Source organism: Platalea leucorodia (assembly GCF_965183815.1).
Source record: "Platalea leucorodia genome assembly, chromosome: 13".
In the NCBI taxonomy this organism is placed as follows: domain Eukaryota; kingdom Metazoa; phylum Chordata; class Aves; order Pelecaniformes; family Threskiornithidae; genus Platalea; species Platalea leucorodia.
The window spans coordinates 17,513,178-17,533,312 of NC_138835.1; the positions used below are offsets into that span (position 1 = coordinate 17,513,178).

At 48.4% G+C, this 20,135-nt stretch overlaps 3 protein-coding genes across 5 annotated transcripts in view; 2 read left to right on the plus strand and 1 right to left on the minus strand.

The window, feature by feature from the left end:
- Positions 1-18: 18 nt before the first annotated feature.
- SNRPB (small nuclear ribonucleoprotein polypeptides B and B1) lies at positions 19-3,758 on the plus strand (the record flags this gene model as incomplete). 3 transcript variants are annotated; one of them, XR_014229651.1, is made up of 8 exons in its annotated part: positions 19-134; positions 224-375; positions 908-1,019; positions 1,277-1,429; positions 1,829-1,967; positions 2,148-2,273; positions 3,244-3,368; positions 3,592-3,663. XR_014229651.1 is itself a non-coding variant. In XM_082325835.1 (7 exons), the coding sequence occupies exons 1-7, from the start codon at positions 132-134 to the stop codon at positions 3,756-3,758; spliced, it is 852 nt and encodes a 283-aa protein (XP_082181961.1). In that variant the 5' UTR covers positions 19-131. The 3 variants fall into 3 exon arrangements, 2 of the variants coding, with proteins under 2 accessions (XP_082181961.1, XP_082181962.1); XM_082325835.1 differs by lacking the exon at positions 3,244-3,368 and having other exon boundaries at positions 3,592-3,758; XM_082325836.1 differs by lacking the exons at positions 3,244-3,368; positions 3,592-3,663 and adding an exon at positions 2,504-2,677.
- Positions 3,644-10,233, minus strand: DDX27 (DEAD-box helicase 27). The gene is made up of 21 exons (XM_082325831.1): positions 10,039-10,233; positions 9,731-9,865; positions 9,568-9,627; positions 9,095-9,251; positions 8,675-8,721; positions 8,423-8,509; positions 7,551-7,656; positions 7,287-7,460; positions 6,816-6,966; positions 6,562-6,661; positions 6,312-6,453; positions 6,081-6,234; positions 5,884-5,965; positions 5,631-5,808; positions 5,384-5,490; positions 5,116-5,221; positions 4,919-5,013; positions 4,691-4,817; positions 4,339-4,423; positions 4,062-4,136; positions 3,644-3,777 (listed from the first exon to the last, which is right to left on the minus strand). The coding sequence occupies exons 1-21, from the start codon at positions 10,126-10,128 to the stop codon at positions 3,762-3,764; spliced, it is 2,274 nt and encodes a 757-aa protein (XP_082181957.1). The 5' UTR covers positions 10,129-10,233; the 3' UTR covers positions 3,644-3,761.
- Positions 10,224-20,135, plus strand: part of ZNFX1 (zinc finger NFX1-type containing 1) — a 14,672-nt gene continuing 4,760 nt past the window's right edge. Inside the window, exons 1-13 of the mRNA XM_082325830.1 lie at positions 10,224-10,342; positions 11,250-11,386; positions 12,147-14,234; positions 15,034-15,165; positions 15,423-15,571; positions 15,736-15,879; positions 16,329-16,446; positions 16,709-16,956; positions 17,066-17,205; positions 17,510-17,664; positions 18,342-18,487; positions 18,858-18,968; positions 19,693-19,788. Of these exons, the coding sequence (XP_082181956.1) occupies positions 11,332-11,386; positions 12,147-14,234; positions 15,034-15,165; positions 15,423-15,571; positions 15,736-15,879; positions 16,329-16,446; positions 16,709-16,956; positions 17,066-17,205; positions 17,510-17,664; positions 18,342-18,487; positions 18,858-18,968; positions 19,693-19,788 (3,582 nt within the window). The 5' untranslated portion in view covers positions 10,224-10,342; positions 11,250-11,331. The remainder of the gene's footprint in view (positions 10,343-11,249; positions 11,387-12,146; positions 14,235-15,033; positions 15,166-15,422; positions 15,572-15,735; positions 15,880-16,328; positions 16,447-16,708; positions 16,957-17,065; positions 17,206-17,509; positions 17,665-18,341; positions 18,488-18,857; positions 18,969-19,692; positions 19,789-20,135) is intronic.

A 20,135-nucleotide genomic window follows, 5' to 3' on the forward strand; every position in this document is an offset into this window, starting at 1 on the left:
CGCGAGGGGCGGCCTCGTGCCGGCGGGCGGAAGTGGCGGCCGCCGCGCGTAGGAGCTTCCGGCGGAGCAGGCGGCGTTTCGGGAGCGAGTGACGGCAGCGGCGGCGGGAGGGAGCGCGGAGAGCGGCAGCCATGGTGAGCGGGCGCTCCGGCGGGCCCGCGCGGCCGCGGGGCAGTGAGCCTAGCTCCACCCTGGCGCTCGCTGTAACGGCGGTCTCTTGCAGACGGTGGGGAAGAGCAGCAAGATGCTGCAGCACATCGACTACCGCATGCGGTGCATCCTGCAGGATGGTCGCGTCTTCATTGGCACCTTCAAGGCCTTCGACAAGCACATGAACCTCATCCTCTGCGACTGCGACGAGTTCCGCAAGATCAAGTGAGCGGCGCGGCCCGCACCAGGCGGCGGGAGCGCCGGGCGGTGCCCCGCCAGCCCCGCTCCCCCTCCGGCGGCGCGGCCGGGCCCCGCCGCTCTGCTGTGGCGGGAGGCCCCGGGGCCGTCTGCCCGCTCGGAGCGGAGAGCCGGCGCAGCAGCTGGGCAATGTCTGCTGCCAGCTTCTGCAGAAGTAGTCATGGGTTTAGTCTCGTTTGTCAAATCCCCAAACTACCAAGGTTCAAGGGGCGCTTTGTTTCAGTTCTTTCCTAATAACCAAAATATGCCTTCATGTGACGCCACAACACAGTTGCTGTAGCAGTTAAGCATCATAGGGAGAAAAAGCACGGAGAACATACGTATCTTGTGGTTAGACTTCTCCATGTACTTAGTTTGAGGCGTATAAAAATGTGTTTTTTATGGTAGGTTCTCTTCTCTGGAGTAGCCTAGTCATATATTCCATTACAAATTCGAAGAGCAGCATTGATTTTTTTTTTTTTTTTTCTGTCTTGCAATGTTTTGTTTCTCTTCTTACTAGACCTAAAAATTCAAAACAGCCAGAGCGGGAAGAGAAACGAGTCCTTGGTCTTGTGTTGCTTCGAGGAGAAAACCTGGTGTCCATGACAGTTGAAGGACCACCTCCAAAAGATGTAAGGAGAATGAGTGCAGAACTAAGGAGAAAGGGAAGGGACGTCTGATAAATTTGCTTCCTTGCAGGAGAGTGCTACTACAGGGTTGTCCTAGACTTCTAGGTGCTGCTGTGACTAGGTCCAACAAATTTCACTACAGGAAGTTCTCATCCCTTTGTGGGCTCGGACATTAATTGGGCAAAGGAGGGCTATGGGCATCCCTAGGATCTGAGGACTTTTGATAAATCTGTCATTGGGGGGTGTGTGTCTGTTTTCAGACTGGAATTGCCCGGGTACCTCTCGCTGGAGCTGCTGGAGGACCTGGAGTTGGGAGAGCTGCAGGGAGGGGAGTACCAGCTGGGGCACCCATGCCACAGGCTCCAGCAGGATTAGCTGGCCCTGTCAGAGGAGTGGGAGGACCATCCCAACAGGTGAGATGCTGTGACCTGTTAAAAAAGAGTTGTCTGGTATATTCTGGGGTGGCTTGTAATTCTTGGTACCAATGTGATGCAAGAAATTGATGGAGTGAAAGAACTGTAATCTTAGTTTCTCTTACCAGGGAGTTTGAGCCTAGTGAGGCTTTTTTGGTACTAGATCCCCCTAGGAACTCTGTCTTATATGATAGAAGAAAAGGCTTGAAAAGTGCAGCTTCTTGCACAGAATTCAAGTGGTATCCATTGAATTGTATTACAGGTTTGTAGCATTATTTAATACGTTAAGAGCAGACTGGCATAATTTTCTTAAGGGATAATAATTTAAATCTTGCTTAGTTATTAACGTAAAGCAGATGTTGTGCTGTTTCTCTGTGAACCTGTTTATTTTGTTTACAGGTGATGACACCTCAGGGTCGTGGAACAGTTGCAGCCGCTGCTGCAGCAGCCACTGCTAGCATAGCAGGAGCCCCAACTCAATACACACCAGGGCGTGGGGGTCCTCCCCCACCCATGAGCAGAGGAGCGCCTCCTCCAGGTAGGGATTACTCTATAGAGTTGGGCAGCAAGGAGCTCATGTTACGTGGCAAAATTGGTGATAAAGAGGTATTGATCAGAGTCTGGTGAAGAACTGGTATTATGGAGGACTATTCTGATATCCAGCTAGTGCCTTGAATATTCAGCTGGATTTATATGCTTGTTCTTTCTCCGGCTTAAGGAATGATGGGACCTCCTCCAGGCATGAGACCACCTATGGGCCCGCCAATGGGAATGCCACCTGGCCGAGGTGCTCCTATGGGAATGCCCCCACCAGGCATGAGACCACCACCCCCAGGAATGAGAGGTGAGCGGAGGTTATCTTAAATGCCTAGAAGCTATAAGAAGCCGTAACATAAATAAAATGTTTGAAGGGTGACACATTTGAATGCCTCCCTAGCTATGGTAGTTGTCAATAAACGCCTCAGTGCCAAAAAAGGGGTCCTAAGGCCACTTTGAACATGGCAAAAACCTCTTTCTGGTTTAGCCTTGCTTCTTCTTTCCTCTTCAATATTCAACTTGTTCCTTTATTCCCAGGACCCCCTCCACCTGGCATGCGTCCACCAAGGCCATAAGATATTCTATAATGTACCTTTGAACTGTGAGAAGACTGATTAAGGGAATATACCGAGCAGTACCACCTGTCAGAACTTTGCTATGTATATTTTATATTTACTGCTTGTAAAGTTTGCCCTTTTTAATAAAGCTGGAAAACCCAATAATTTTGAGTCATTCTTGTACTGGTCTATTTGAGGAGTGCAGCTATTACCTTTCAGTGCTGCACTTTGGTCACCCCAGAAGAGCAGGTTTGAAGCAAAAAGCTTAATTTATGTTGACAGCTCAGAAGTTAACAGTTGGTCTATATTTGTCTGTGTTCCTTATAGGAATTAAAGCATATCAATGAAATTTAGCAAGACTAATGAAAAAAATTGTTGGGATGGTGGAAATGGTAAAAATTCGAAGAAGGAGTTTAACATTTTGATGAAATTAAGTATGAGTTACTGATCAGAATTCTCCCTGCTTTATTCACAGTGGAACAAGTACAATGGTGCCTGTATTAGGAATAGTGATCTCTGATGCTCTGCATTAAGCTGCTGCTTATTAGCCTGCAGTAAACCTACTTGATCTTTATAGGTGGAGCTGCATTGCTTCTAGTAAAAAAAAAAAAAGCCAGGATGAGCAAAGTTACCATTAATTGCATACAATAATGTCAACCAGCCTGCATTCTGGTTGTAGTCTTCCCTTCTTGCCTCAGCTTACAGCTGCTTTCTTTTCAGTTAGGAGGAAGCTGTCTGCGCCCCCTCCCCCCCCCCTTGGAGATAACCCTTTCTTCAGATAGTAGCCTCTTGAAGATTTGTTTTAATTCCTGTGACTGTTATCTCTGAAGCCATCTTTGTGACAGGTAGTCTGAAAAACTTTTTTTTCTCCCCGCTATTTTAGAAATAGGCTCTCAACCATAGAAATCCTTTTCAGCTATATTAATTAATTGAGATCACAGAAGTATATGAACAAAGCAATAAGCGTTCTCAGTCTCTCTAGATATCCCATAAAACAGAGCAAACTTTGGGGGCGGGGGGGGAAATCAATCCTTTATTGCATGGGCTGCTGAAGATGTTTTCACACAGGGTCTTCAACCGGTATTAACGAACATCCCAAAGCTATTCCAGAACTTGAAGAACTATTTGATTTTACTGAAGTTGTCTCCTTGCAGTACAAAGAAATCCAGATCGTGGAAAGAGCAAGTCTGAAATGTCTGCATTGTCCAAATTACCAATTTGGTAATTACCAATAGTTCTTACTTTCTCTTGTACCTGAAAGAGAAGGTATTTGAAATGACATTCCACCAGCCTAACTCTCAATGATAGATAAGGAACAGCACTGAGCATTTTCTAGGCAAAGCTCTCCCAAGTAGAGGCCTAGGAACGTGCTATTAAAGGCACTATCCTTGGTTGCCCCCAGCATCAGACCTGCAGTAGGTGGGTAAGCTATGCAGAACCAACAAACCTTTTAGCAAGGGCCTTTAAACAATCACAAGAAGAGGAAAGAGAAAGCAGGAAGACAAAAAACTTGAGTAAGAAAGTAAAGGGAGCTATACCTGGACTTGGATTTGAAGTTTCCTCCTTTCCTATGTTGGGCCATACCCAAGCGTTTTCGATCTTCAAATGATGGGCTTTTTAAGAGAGAGGGGGGCGAGGAGGTAAGACAAAAACCACTGAAGTACGTCAATAGCACAGACCTTTCGTGCAAGAATCCCTTCCCTGCTCTGCCCACCTTTTCCCCCCAGTACCAAAGCATCCCTGAGAAAGTCCAGAGATGGAAAAAAAATCCCACCTATTAAAGTCTGGAGTAATGTACTATTGCTAAGATATTACCCGGCACGGTACTGCTTCAGAGCCTTCCTGCTTGTGTTGGTAAGCTCTTCGTCAAACACAGACAGCTTTTTCTTCCGCTTGGGGCCTAACACAGAGAAAATAGTCAGAACACTGGCTGTCAAGAGAAGGCCACAGCATCATCTTGTTTACTAGAGCCCAGTAGCCTTGACCACAACAATTAGCCTAACCATCAGGAAAAGTAATGACTTGTCTCTGCAAACACTCACCCTAGCCAGCACTGGTGGCCATTCTTTCAAAGATCAATGCCTCTCTCTACACAATTAGTTTAGTTTACCTATTTGTAACAAAGTAACTGACATAAGTAAGTCAGCTGTAAAACAAAAGTCTCCACCTGCTGGTACTGCTGCTGGTTCCTCTTCTGGCAAGACTCTGGCTCGCTTTGCTCGGCGATTCCTTTTTGCCAGCCGCTCAGCATACATTTGAGATTTCAAGATTTCAAATTGTGACCTCTCCTCTGGCTAAAAGGTGTTAAAATGCAAGTTTACAGTGATGTGAGGTTTTGCTAAGGGAAAACTAGGATAGTCCACCCAGGGTCCCACTTGTCCATAAATGTACTCACTGTCATTTGGCCTTTTTTCTGTCTGTCCTGCATAAATTTCTTCCTTTTTTTTTTGCCTCGTAATGCTAGGTCAAACTCCTGCAGGGCTTTAGTCACTGGAGAGACAAAGAAAAGCATAGAATAAAGAACCTCTTGAAGTACAGGGCAGAGTCCAGTTGCAGCTATGGAAATAACATGGCAGCAGTGTCATGACTCACATTTTTCTTTCTTCCTCTCCTCACGGGTCTGGAACCAGCTCCGCTCCAAACCCTCACCCACAGTCTCTTGTTTTCCTGTCTCCAGCTGCTGCTTTGCCCTATTGATCTAATTCAGACAAGAAGTGAGCTCATAGTGGATAAAAAATATCGCTCTCTTCCCTTTCTAAAGTAGGCAGGTTAAGTACATTAGGGTAACCTCCTTATGCACTATATCTACTCCAGATCCTAAAAAAACTAAGGTTAAAAAAATTCCTAAAAAACCCCTTACCTGGGCCTCTGACTGCTGCATCTCACGTTCCTCACGCTCCAAGCACAGAACTGCATACACATCTTTCTCCAGATTCTCAATCTTCTCTCGAAATTTTAGTATGACATCTGAAAATGGTACAGTGTAACCATCAGAAGCAGCTCATGTAAAGTCCATCTTGTTTTTCGGCACCTCTTTTAGTGTCCCTCTGTACCACGATATTCCCTGCCTACTGCTCCCCTGCTTTTTACCTCAGTGAAGTGCGTACCTTGGGGGAGAATTCTGGCTTTCACTGGTGTTTTGGCAGCCTTCACAATATCCTTCAGCATCTTGCGCTCTTCCTCACCCACAAGTGAAACAGAACGACCAGCCCTGCCTGCTCTTGCTGTCCGACCCACTCGATGAACATAGTGTTTGGTGGTGTTGGGCATGGTAAAATTGATTACCTAGAAGAGAAACAGTGTTAGTAGGGAAACAATATTAAAGGACTCATTAAAAAGCTCAGCACTGCAAATACTCACTGTTTTAACACCTTCAATATCAAGTCCACGTGCAGCCACATCTGTAGCTACCAGAATATCAATCTGCTCATCCTTAAAGCGCCTGATCAGAGATAGCAAATGCATTAGCAATGACTACAGCAATCCACTTCTGCCCTAAAACTTCCCAACTCCTAATTTCTTTTTTGCCTACAATTGCCAACTAAGCCTGCTAATACCTGAGTGCTTCCAGCCGCTGTGCCTGAGAAAGGTTCCCATGAAGCTCCCCAACCCGTAGACCCATCAGCCCAAGTAGGATGTGCATACGGTGAGCTTGCTTCTTGGTCTGGGTGAAAAGCATCACATGATCTGGGAAGGTTCGTGTCAGTAGAGCTGAAAGAAAAAAGTCCTCTCAGTAGCCTGCTTCATAGTCACCTACTGAGTCCAGTTTTTCTTTGCTCATCACTGACCTGATACAATGGCCTCACGGTCCCCCTCTCGGTTGGGTCTGATCCGGATAAATTCCTGCCGCAGGAAAGGGGCAACATCTGTGTTGCTGTTCACAAAAATTCGGACAGGATTCTTCAGGGAAACAGAAGCCAAATCTTTCACCTACCAAAACAGGTTAAGAAAAAAAAGTCCACATAATCTCTGGTAAAAGACTAGACAAACTTCCGTTCAACTTCCTGCCTCAGTATGCTTCTCAGCAGCCTGTCTTACCTCCTCTGTCATTGTGGCAGAGAAAAGCATTGTCTGACGGTGGTTGGAGCATAACCTGATTATTTCCTTCATCTGTTCCTCAAAGTATTCATCCAGCATCCTACACAGGAGAAAAACAGCAAGGTAAGGCAGCTTCATCTGCTTCTAGCTAAGAACATTACTTAAGGCAGGGCAGCAAAGACTGCCCTATAGCCTGGGAAAAGGAAAGCAGAAAACTACCATCTCATTTTTCACTGCTGTCCTGCTTAGCCTACCTGTCTGCTTCATCCAAAATCAGCACCTCAACACTGCTCAGGTGGAAAGAAGGGCAGTTGTGGAGATGATCAATCAGTCGCCCAGGAGTGGCGATAAGAATGTCTGGCCCAGAGCGCAAAGCTGCTTCCTGAGTCTTCACATCTAGGCCACCTGAAAGAGAGCAAACATGGACTGCTGACTCCCTGAGCAGGTTGCAGCAGTGTACAGATCCAAATTGCCTGAAGAACAGGAAACAACTCAGATTAATACCACAGTCACAACTAGAAGTGACCCCACCTTTTCTTTCTCAGAAACCCAACAAACAAGAAGTATGGCATGGTATTGGAAAGTGAGATTTTAAACCATAGCACGCCTACTAGAAGCATGCTTGCAATAACCATACAGCCTCTGGTTTTGTAACACAGAGTTCCCAGTCCTGTATAGCAGTTTACAGTGAGCTGTGCAGTTCACATAAGCAACTTAATACTCACCTACAGCAAGGCAAGTTGTGACACTGCTGAACTGCGCCAGTTGTTTTGTGACAGAGTGCACCTGAATACCCAGTTCTCGTGTTGGCACTAGAACCAATACCCGTGTTATTGGAGCCTGACGAGGTTTGTAAATCAGGCGCTCAAGGACAGGCAAGATGAAGGCAGCTGTTTTACCTAAAGAAAAAAATTAAGAATTACCAAGAATTACCAATTGTTGTGAATAACTAATTCTCCATGTTTCCTGCACCCTGCTCAACCCCCTACCTGTCCCAGTGGCAGCACAGGCACAAATATCCTTCCCAAGAAGACCCACTGGGATACAAGCCTTCTGAATTGGGGTTGGTTGCTTGAAGCCAAGAGCTGTGATTGCCTACAAAGGAGATACAGCAATTAAACTCTGTCTCTGGTATGGCCACACCTGGAGTACTGTGTCCATTGCTGGGCTCTTCAGTACAAGAGACATGGACATACTGGAGACAGTCCCGCAAAGGGCCACAATGATTATAAAGGGACTGGAGCACCTCTCATATGAGGAAAGGCTGACAGAGCTGGGACTGTTCAGCCTGGAGAAGGCTCGGGGGGGAACTTGTCAATGTACATAAATACCTGAAGGGGGGGTATAAAGAGGACGAAGCCAGGCTCTTTTCAGTGGTGCCCAGTGACGGGACCAGAGGCAATGGGCACAAACTGAAACACAGGAGGATCCCTCTGAACACCAGGAAACACTTTTTCACTGTGAGGGTGACTGAGCACTGGCACAGGATGCCCAGAGAGGCTGCGGAGTCTCCATCCTTGGAGATACTCAAAAGCCATCTGGACATGCTCCTGGGCAACCAGCTCTAGGTGGCCCTGCTTGAGCAGGGGGTTGGACAAGATGACCTCCAGAGGTCCCTTCCAGCCTCAACCATTCTGTGATTCTGTGACAAGTCTCACTCAAGACAGTGTTGACATATTGTAAATCAAAGAATGGTTTCCATTATTTGGGAATAACAGCTCCTAATCACATTAGCTCCCACATAATTTTGTTTTCAGAGAGGCTGCAAAGAGCAGAGGAATTTGACAATTCTGATTGTTGGAGGAGAGGCTGTACAACATTCTTCAGAGTAACATATGTAACAACTAAACTAGGTAAATACCTTTAGCAAAGGTCGTGAAAGATTCATGTCCTGGAATGACAAGTTATCATCATATTGAGATGCATCTTCAAAAAAGTTCTCTGCTTCCTAGAAACAGCAACAACAGCAAAACTGGAACAACACAGGCAGCAACACAACATGCTATCAAAGGGCTCTGGGCCGTTTTTTTGAGCTACAGTTTGTTAACCAAAGTCAAATTCCCCCAGAAGAAATTCTGGAGAATGACCTAGTATCATTCTGTCCAACATTTACCATTTCTCCCTTTTTTGATCTCTTCCGTTCCTTCACTTTGACTGTATCTGCAGAGAAAGACAAATGTGACAGGAATTAAAAAGCACAGCTAAACACATAACAAGATACGGCGACTACGTTCATCTCATACTTTCTGCTCTGAATGAATTATTGAGGGAGAAGCCTCAGAAACAAGTACAGGCATGTAATGGAGTAAAATGCCAAGCAAATAGTCTTCCTCAGGGATGAGTTCAATTAAAGTACTATGGCTACCATTCAAAATAAGCTTGATCAAAATCAGAAGGAATGTTGCAGAAAGAAGACAACAAAAAATAAGACGTTCATATCCACTCCCATCAAGGCTTCATTACAGACTTCTCCGGTGAGCCAACAGTCTGTCAGATTCTTGCCCCTGACCATCTCTCTATGCACTGCTAATACCTGCTTTTGTGAAGATAGTTTCATCATCCAACGAATACTGAGACTCCACATCTTCTTCTTCATCCCTACTGAAATCCTCACACTCTCTGTTTTTGGCTTGATTATCCTCAGTCTCCGCATCTCCATCTTTCACTTTTGCTTGTTTAGCTTCTCTTTCCTAGAAAAAAGTGGGAAAATAAAGCTTTAAAAAGAAAGGATAAAAAAGAAACTGCAATCCTTTGTGAGCTTTTGTTTGTTGTTATTATGAGCCCGTTCACAGATACATGGTTTTGCATAACCTTAAGCATTAACAATTCTGCATTCTCATTAGTTCAGCAACGCATCAGGTGTGGCTGCAAAGCCAATCGAGGTGATGGGCTGTGGCTTGAGCACTGCAGCTCAAGATGCTTTCAGAGTCTGTGCCTCTGGAGGGAACACAGCAGAAGGCTAAGCCCATACCAGTCTTCTCAGTAATGAGAGAGAAAGGCCCAAACCTGGAACTTCCTTTTCTGTCTCACTTTCTCAATCTTCTCATCCAGCGTCGTAGCTGCTCTCTAGGCAGGAAATCACAAAAGAGGAGCTGTAAGAGGGGCCCGGGAGAGCGTGAGGCACTGTGGCCTCAGGCACTGCAGCCCCAGTCCCGGCCCGGGGCCTCACCTTGCCGCGGAGCTGGCGCAGTGCCGCCGCCCAGGCGCCTTCCCCGCCGGCCTCCGCCTCGCCGAAGACGAAGGCGGCACTGAAGTCCCCGCCTGCGGGGCCCCGCCGTCTGGGGCCCGGCGCCCGGCGCAGCTCCTGTGGTAACACCAATGAGCAACGACCGCGGGACGGTCGAACCGGATCGCACCGACCGCGGCCCCGGCCCGGCGCGATCCAACCCGGCCCGATCCAACTCGGCCCGGCCCCCACGCCAGTCCGGCCCGGCCCACCCACCGACGACCCAGGCAATCGATCCTGCCCGGCCCCACCTCCTCATCCTCGGAGCCCCCAGACTCAGGGTCCTCGGGCCCCACGTCCCCCTCTGCGATCGTGCCCACCAGGCCCAGGCTCCGCAGCATGGCCGCAGCCCCACAGCTCCGCCCGGGAACGGCGCGCCACCACGTGAGCCGGAGCCGGCCCAGGCCCCCGCTTGTGGGTGGGGCGACGGCTGCCTCCGCCCCGCCGGGCGGAGAGGTAAAGCGTAAGCGGCGGCGCTGGGACAGGGGCTGTTCTGCCTGCGGGGGAGAGGAGGCGAGGCCCCCTGTCAGGGACGCTGCCTACTGGGGACCACCGGTACCGGGGGAGGGCGAGGGGGCGCTGCCCGCCGGGAGCGGGCCGGGGCCGGGGCCCGGGGAAGGCGAGGGGGCGCTGCCCGCCGGGAGCGGGCCGGGGCCGGGGCCCGGGGAGGGCGAGGGGGCGCTGCCCGCCGGGAGCGGGCCGGGGCCGGGGCCCGGGGAGGGCGAGGGGGCACTGCCCGCCGGGAGCGGGCCGGGGCCGGGGCCCGGGGAAGGCGAGGGGGCGCTGCCCGCCGGGAGCGGGGCCGGGGCCCGGGGAAGGCGAGGGGGCGCTGCCCGCCGGGAGCGGGCCGGGGCCGGGGCCCGGGGAAGGCGAGGGGGCGCTGCCCGCCGGGAGCGGGCCGCGGCCGGGGCCGGGGCCCGGGGAAGGCGAGGGGGCGCTGCCCGCCGGGAGCGGGCCGGGGCCGGGGCCGGGGCCCGGGCCCGGGGAAGGCGAGGGGGCGCTGCCCGCCGGGAGCGGGCCGGGGCCCGGGCCAGGGGGCGCTGCCCGCCGGGAGCGGGGCCGGGCGAGGGCGAGGGGGCGCTGCCCGCCGGGAGCGGGGCCGGGCGAGGGCGAGGGGGCGCTGCCCGCCGGGAGCGGGGCCGGGGGAGGGCGAGGGGGCGCTGCCCGCCGGGAGCGGGGCCGGGGGAGGGCGAGGGGGCGCTGCCCGCCGGGAGCGGGGCCGGGCGAGGGCGAGGGGGCGCTGCCCGCCGGGAGCGGGGCCGGGCGAGGGCGAGGGGGCGCTGCCCGCCGGGAGCGGGGCCGGGGGCCGGGGCGCTGCCCGCCGGGAGCGGGCCGGGCCGGGCGGGGCGGCGGGGCGGGCCTTGCGGGGAACTGGAAAGTGAAACTTTCGGCGGCGGTGGTGGCGGGGAGGGGAGCGCAGAGTAGCAGCGCCGAGCACGACGGTGCCTGTGTTCGGGTGCAGGAGCGGTATAGCCCCCAACGCCGGACGGCGCCCTCGCCCCGGAGAGCTGCGACGCCCCACAGAGGAGTCACCGGGCCGAGCGATGGAGGGTGCCGGGCAGGAGCCTTGCTCCCGGCAGCCCCGAGCTGGAGGGAGAGGTGAGGGTCACCCGGTGAATGCCGGGCAGAAGGCTATGGAAGGCCTGGGAGATGATGCTGGTACAGGGGGGATCCACTCCTTTTCTGCCTGTGTGTAGTGAAATTTCCTCTCAAGCCTAAATTCCAGTACTTCCTTATTTGCCCCCGCAGTCTGCTTGGGGCCATGAGGTGATGATGCACTGCAGCAATCTCTTTGCGAACTGTTTCTGCTAGTATTTAGTGCTTCCCTAAGTGTTCTGTTGAGAGTGTGACAAAGGCCCTATGGTCTATGTTTCCTGCTACTCTGAGAGGCTGGACTTTGTCCAGAAGGTCTGTGTTTTAACTGTGCTATGTACAGTCACTCAAAGTGAGCTGCTGCTGCCTTTGTCATTATTTCAGTGATGGCTAACTCCCAAGGAAATCCTGTCCTGTGCAGGAAACTTCATCTTTGGCCTTTCTTAATTCTGCTTTCTGTTCTGTGGAAAAGGGTTTAGTTTTTTAGGGTCTTGATGGCTTAACAGCTTAAGTGAACTCTAGGCATGGCACTCTTTTTAGCAGTTAGAAAAAGGGGTACAAAGAAAACACCAATGTGAAAGTTGGAGTGCAAATATAATGGTATTTTTCTAACTTGATGCCAAATGTCCAAAATATGCTGACTATCAGGCCAAAATACTCATGCATTTGTGTTGGAAGGCAGGTTAATGTGGTTGATTTATAATTAAGGAGTGTCTGGTTTTTTGTGTGTGTTTTGTTGTTTGATTTTTTTTTTTTTTTTTTTAAGGGCATGCAGATCATTGGAATACTGGCTTTATACAAAGAGGCAGAAACAGAACAAATAATGTGTCAGGCCCGGCAGCTCAGTTAGGGGAAAGCCCCCAAGCCAGTAATTATACTCTTCTACCTGGGCAAAGAGAGGAGAGATATGGTGGTTGGATTTGGAGGGTTCCTCAATCAAGCAAGAATAAACCAAGAAACCAAGGTGGACAGGCCAACAGTGGAGCTGCAGGACACTGGAACAAACAGGAGAATGAGGGAAGGTCAATGAGGCATCAAGGTGGACAAGCACATGAGAGGGCCAGAGGACTTTGGAATGAGCAAGAAAATGAGAGTAGAGGAAGGAGGCATCAAGGTGGACAAGCACATGAGAGGGCTAGAGGACCCTGGAATGAGCAAGAAAATGAGGGTAGGGGAAGACGGTATCAAGGTGGACAAACACATGAGAAGCCCAGAGGACCCTGGAATGAGCAAGAAAATGAGGGTAGGGGAAGGAAGTATCAAGGTGGACAAGCCCAGGAAGGAGCTAGAGGGCTGAGGAATGGGCAGGAAAATGAAGGTAGGGGAAGGAGGGTGCAATCTCGGGAGAATCCTCCTTTCTACCAGAACCCTACCCCAGGTGGTGCCCAGCTCAGTGAGCAGCCTCAGCAAGTCAAAAGGATTGGCTATAAATTCCTCGAAAGTCTCCTCCAGAAAGACCCTTCAGAAGTTGTCATCACACTTGCTTCCAGTTCGGGTTTGAAGGAACTTCTTTCCCAAACAACTATGAAACCCAGTTTTCTTCAGCTTGTTTGCCAGGTGCTTCGAAAAGCCTGCAGCTCCCGAATGGATAGACAGAGTGTCCAGCAGCTTCTTGGAGTGGTGAAGGAGTCCAACTTTCTGAAGATATGTCTGCCACAGTATGTGTCTGACATGATAACAGAAGCAGTCCCTGCAGTACGTCATCAGTACCCTGTGCATATTAGCAACATCATTTCACTTCTTCAGGACCTGATCAGTATTTTCCCAGCCAGCTCTGTACAGAAAATCTCCATTCTCTTGACAGTCTTGCCAGCATCTATAAATGCCCTGAGAGCTTCTGGTGTGGACATCACAGAAGAAACAGAGAAGAATCTAAATAAAGTCCAGATGCTTGTGCAGCATCTGCAGGAGAAGAGACGTGAAGGCACGCTGAGGGCTGATAACTATACTCTTTTGCAGCCTCAGACTGATGGTCAAGAAGAAACCTATCGTACAATGACCATTTATCCGACGTATAATGAGGTACATCACGATGAGAAACCCTTTCTACGTCCCAATATTGTTTCTGGAAGATATGAGAGCACCAGCATTTATCTTGACACCCATTTCCGGCTTTTGAGAGAAGACTTTGTAAGGCCTTTAAGGGAAGGTATCTTGGAGCTTTTGCAGAGCTTTGAGGACAAAAGTTTGAGAAAGAAAAAATTTGATGATATCAGGATCTACTTTGACACACGGATTATTACCCCTCTCTGTTCCCCAGCTGGTATTGTATACAAGGTCCAGTTTGACATAAAACCATTGAAGTTTGTACGATGGCAGAATTCCAAACGGTTACTATATGGATCCTTGATCTGCATGTCCAAAGATCACTTTGAAACATGCCTTTTTGCCACTGTTTCCAATCGTGATAATGCAGATCTTGCCCATGGGATTGTGCAGCTATGTTTTAATGCACAGAGCCAGGCACTGCTGGCAGACGTTCAACCCTCAGACTCCTTCCTCATGGTAGAGACAACTGCCTACTTTGAGGCCTACCGGCATGTGTTAGAAGGGTTACAGGAAATCCAGGAAGAAGATATCCCATTCCAGAAGTACATTGTGGAATGTGATGCACAGGTGAAGAAGCCAACATACCTGACAATGGATACTGCCTACAACTTTGCACCCTTGATGGAAGATCCCCTGTCAGATGAAGAGATGTACCCTGATGGTTTGAGAAGGCAAAGTGTCCATGTTCTAGATCCCAAGCAGTGGCCTTCAATGGAAACCTTGAAATTAGATGAGTCTCAGATGCAGGCATTGAATCTTGCACTCACCAAGGAGCTGGCTATTATCCAAGGACCTCCTGGGACTGGTGAGAAACATTTGCTTTAAGTCTCTGTCATTTAAGGAGTTCTCCTTGATTCCCCCATTTAGGGAGATTAACTTCAGAGAAAGCCAGCTGTACTGTCTCCAAAGCTTTAGTCCCATGCTTAATTGATGCTTGAGTAGCCCCGTTAGTGTGAGCTGTGGAGAAGCTTAAATTATCCTCAAATACCTATATCTGATCTTAACGCATTGCCGACCTAGTTGCAGGTAGACACCAACTGCACTGTTGGCTCTGCTTGTGTATTGGGGAAAAAAATTTTCAACCATCTTTGCTAACGTGGTACCTCTTGCTGTGCAACAGTTCTATTTGTCTTCATAGCATATTAGAACGTTGGGAGTGTTCAGACATGATCCTCTGTGTGAATAAAGCATTACAAGATTAACTGCAATTGTTTTAAATGGTACCTGAACTCAACAAGCACCACTGCTTGTATTCCACTAGTATGTGGATGTTTCACGTGCAGCCAAATGTCATGTATGAAGCCAGTATCAGAGTGGGATGGGAGATGTAGTGGCAGAGGAAACCCTGGGTCCAGGTCTAGTGTATTAACCAAAAGACAACATTCTTGCAGAGCATGGCCTTGCTCAACTGCAGGCCAGAAAGACAGTGTCATGCAACTTCGTTTACATTTTGTAAACTAGTTACCTCTGGGGTCAGCTTTCTTGGCACAGACCAGATTTGCAGCCTAGAAGGAAGTCTTCTATCTGGTTTTGAAGATTCCTGTGTTGCAAGACACTCTGTAGAGGGTTGACTACCCTGTTCTGATTCTGAGCTTGTTTTGCAGGGAAGACTTATGTGGGTTTGAAGATTGTTCAGGCTCTCTTGACTAATAAGCATGTGTGGCAAAGCACCGCCCAGAAGTCTCCCATCCTTGTAGTCTGCTACACTAACCATGCACTGGATCAGTTCTTGGAAGGTAAGAGTACCTGACAAGTGTGATGGAGGGTCACGTAGAAATTATAGTATAACACTTATTCTGCCCATCTTCTGGCGTGATGACCTGCCCTTTTGGCTTTTTCTAGTGACTCTAGCCGCATTGATGCATTGAAGAAAACTTCACTCAGACCAATCCAGTGTAGCATTTGCAGACAAAGGGTGTTCTCCCTACCCCTTGTCCTACTGCAGAAAACAGAGCTTGCCTCTTCAGTACTAATATTTCCCTTTCATTCCCAGGAATATACGCATTCCAAAAGCATGGGATGGTGCGTGTTGGAGGCAGAAGTAGCAGTGAGGTCCTGAAGCAATTCACCTTGAGGGAGCTGAGGAAGAAGTGTGAATTCCGATACAACTTGCCAATGCATCTCCGCAGAGCCTATGTGAATGTACGTGCAGACCTCACTGGAGATGATGGGACTGGGTTGCCTGTGCATTGGAGGAGCTAACTAATTCTTCTGTCCTTGTTCACTTTATCAGTTTCTTGTCCTGCTGTTTCTGAACTTTGTTTCTCTGGGTATGATGATGCCTCTTTTCTCTTTGTTATGAGTAGATAACCAGTGAGATGAAACAGGCTGAGCAGGAGCTCCATGAAGGAGCGAAGCACTTAGAGTGCACAACATACGGGGTTCTGCATGAGCGCCACTTGGAAGCATGCATTGCACGCCAGCACTGGGACAGTCTGATGAATGGTGTGGTAAGAGAGGACCCTTTCTTCTGAGTCAAGCAGTCTCAATGTATGCTTACTATGCTTTCTGCTAATGAGTCTGAAGTTCCCCAAGCACACGTCTTTTTAGCATCACTTGGCTACTAGGAAAGCGAGGGAGTGAATAGCAAGCTGTGCCAAGTGACAGTAGTCTAGACCGGGCAGGGCAGGCAGGGGCTTTAAATTTTGCGCCTTTAAACTGCAGAGATTCCAAGTCATCTTTATCAGCATAAAAATACAAGTGCCCAAATGAAAGCCTCTTAAACTGAAGGGGAGGAGGGATGCTCTTTCTGAAGATCTGAGGCTGCTCAGACTTTCTAGCTCTGGAGGTCTCTCAGGGGTCTTGTCCTAGTTGTCTGCTGCTGCAAGGTGCTGCTTTGGCATCATCCTAAGACTCTGAAGTGCAATAGGCCTGGCTGATTTGACTTTCCTTATATTAGGATGATGAGGAGTTTTACTACAGTGCTTCACAACACTCAATGATTCTGGAGTGGCTGGGCCTTGGTGTGACTGTCTTCACCCAGAATACTGCAGAGAATATAGGGGCTGAGAATCCAGGTAAAAAAACCAAACAAACAAACAAAAAAAAAACACCACCCCAGACAGCCCTCCCCCCCATCCTCTACAGGTGTGTTTGCCTAAGCAGTGCATGTGTGCCAGAAAAGAGACACTGCTACTTAACAGATACTGAAAGATGCATGATACTGTAAGGTAGTGGAAAGAAGATTAACCTTAATTTCCACATAGTGATCTGACTGCTGCACTGTGATTCTGCTAGAGTGGCTGTGGCTTACTGCATGTTGACTGATTGCTCTCGCAGGTGGTCAGCAGGAGAGAGAGGAGGAGTGGGATGGTGAAGCAGAAGAGGAGCTTTTGGAGATCCCAGAGGAGGCTGACCTGATTCAAGCTGACAGAGTGATTGAGGATGAAGAGGCAGCAAAGCCTCAGGGAAGGAAGGAGCAAGAGCACAGAGCTGTTCATGAACTAGCCAGCATGCTGTTGGCTATGAAGCTGGAGGACCAGGAAGAAGGAACAGCCCAACCACAACAGAAGACTATGCAGTGGGAGGTAACTGCATGCTCTGGCTCGGCTTGACTGTGTAAAGAATAACATGGGGATGCTAATATAGAAGAATCTTTGTGCTGTAATTGCTTATTGGGGAGATTTTTTCCTGCAGATAACTGCTGCTCAGAGGAAGAAAATGAAACAGAAGATGAAGGTTGAGCTCCGTAAACTGAGCGCAATGACGGAGTCAGAGGCCAAGGATATTCAGGATCTGTGGCAACTTGACCTGAGCTCCCGCTGGAGGCTTTACAGGTGACAAAGCTATTTTGCAGGGTCTGTCAGGCAGATGTTTCCTAGGACTGTACCAGTTTGCAAACTCTTTCTGCCAGCCACAGTGTTTCTGTTCAGCTCCTTATTTGAACATGCTTGTTCTTACCTTCCCTGTGTTGCACGGGCAGTGCTGTCATCTCCACTGTGTGTGTTCGGGACTAAGTACAGATGCTAATAATCTCTTGCCCAAAAGACACAGAGGAAGTTTTGAACTGACTCCACTCAGAACTTCCCAATCACTATTCTGTTCCCTTTGCTGTGTGTGATAATGGCACTTTCTTCTCAGGCTTTGGTTGCAGACCTATCAGGGGTTTATTCGACGGAGGATTCTGCAGCATGAACAGCAGTATCAGGCAGCAGCAGAAAGGCTGACAGAACTGAGGCTGCAGGAAGATCTCTGCATTCTCAAGGAGGCCCAAGTTGTGGGGATGACAACTACAGGTGCACAGCAGTTGGGAAGCAAATCAGTATTGCACTGCATCCAGTAATGGTTAAAGGACCTTGTTGCCAAAAGATCAGTATCATGTGCTGCTTGACAGCCTGGATCAGGCTCTGCATTAGTCTGCAGCCTTCTTAATCTCTGACTCCCTTTGCAAATGTGGCTATTGTGCAAGTTGTCAGTTAACTGCATGAGCAGTTTCTGTGCACTCTTGCACTCCCTCCATCTTGAGCAGCATTCTTCTAATAGAAATGCTTCACTTCTTGTGCCTGAGTAAAACACAGCTAATATTTGCACTGCTATCCCCACATCACCTTCTGGTGATGATAATGTAAAGCTCATTGCAATATGACCCTTTGGAGAGACAATTTTAGGTTTATTTATGTGTGTTGATCAATGTATTGAGTAGGTATCTTATGTCTAAAGAGAGCATTGGGAAAGGGCCAAGGCAGGCACAGGACTCTAATCCCCACCTGCCTTCCCTAATAACTCTTCATGTAGAAGCCATCCTTGGTATGGTGCTGTTTTAAAGTTCAAAAAGCTGAGTCTTGAAGTGGGGAATCTTGGGAAGAGCCCCAGTCTTTTCTGAGACACAGCCTATTCCCCTCCCTGAAAACTCTTGTCATACTGTGTGCATGTAATTATATTCTGCTAAGGTTTATCTTCTCTTCTTGCTCAGGTGCTGCCAAATACCGTCAGATCTTGCAAAAAGTAGAGCCACGAATTGTCATTGTAGAAGAGGCAGCAGAGGTGCTTGAGGCCCACACCATTACTACTCTGAGTAAGGCTTGCCAGCATCTCATCCTCATTGGAGATCACCAGCAGGTAACATCCATGACTAATGCCTCTAACCATTGTGCAAATGAACTAGAACCTTTTAACCAAACACCATATGTGAAAGGTTGCCAAGACTTACTGCTCCTCACTTTCCACAGATACCACAGGTCCTGTCTCCTGTAGTTTTGGAGTAGAGCTCCTGTGGGACTTGTCTTTTAGTTTAACTGGTATGATTTTACATGTGCTTGTATCCACTTCAGTTGTGACTGTATCTAACTTTGATATTTAGCACTTCTGCAAGAATCCAGTCTCTGGCCTTTCTATGGGGGACCAGTGACAGAAAAAGAGATAAGTGAAAAATCTTACTAATGCATAGGAAAAGTGCTAAAACATGGACTTCCTATCCCTTCTCTTTCAGCTGCAGCCTAGTGCAAATGTATATGACCTGGCCAAGAACTTCAATCTGGAAGTCTCTCTCTTTGAACGGCTGGTGAAAGTCAATTTCCCCTTTGTCCGTCTGAAATACCAAGTGAGGAAGAGCTATAAAAAAAATCCATTGCATTTGCATTTAGGTTGTTTCAAGTTTGTAGTACGCTTAAGTTTATATTTCTACTCTTAGAGCAGCCTAAAAGAATGTGCTATTTAATTCCTGAGAAGAATGGTAAGAGCTGTCAAACTGCCACAAAGAGTATTCCAGTATATTTCCAGTTATTCAGTGATGTCGTCCACAGCACTGTGGTTCCCACATGTTTTACTGCAATGAACATGTCTTATTCTGGCATCTGAAACTTCCAGAACTCTGGAGACTGACAGCACAAGTCTTCTCAGGCTGCTTCCTGCTAAATTGCTATAATAATCTGTCTTGGTGCCTGGAGAAGTTAATTCTACTTCCAGCAGTCCTGTATTAAAACTATCTAGAAGAGCTCATGTAGTGGTTAGGGTGACATGCTGGCTTTTGTTATCTAAACAGTGTTCTTAGATTTGCACTGAAACCAGCATTCTTATTACAACAACCTTGCCAAATGATTTTCTTGAAGATAGTCTACTACTGCTCCCCCTGTAATTGCTGGTGGTGGCAGCAATGGGGCAGGGGAGGGTGGGGACTGGGAGGTGCTCTGTTCTTGACTCTTACTGGAAAATCATCCTTGATGGGATGGATGTACAGCCACAGTCTGTACAGTGGAACAACAGAATATTGACAGGGAAATATGGTGCTCCTTCCTCAAGACTGATAAAGCTGCTTTGTGTTTCAGCACCGCATGCGTCCTGAAATTGCCCGGCTTCTCAGTCCTCATATATATCAGGAGCTGGAGAACCATCCCTCTGTCCTGAAGTATGAGAACATAAAAGTGAGTTTTCAGCAATCCAAGCAATTGCTTTTGACCCCTGTTACTGGCTAAAATGAGCTTCTGTACAATATAGTGTTCAAGAATTTCAAATTCTTAGATTAAGTTCAGCTACTGAAATTTATACCTGAATCAGGAAATGTGTGATATAGAATTAGGCAAGTAATTTGTAGCTCTTCTGGCATTAGTGATGGTGGACACTGGAAACTGATCCAGTACTGATGACTTTAAAAGAACAGTGAAAAATCAAAGAGGGGCCAAAAGAATTGTAGGAGATTGAAACCTAGGAAAACCTTAAATGAGAGACTTAAAGCATAATATGTGAAACTCTAGTGTGAGATAGGTGACTT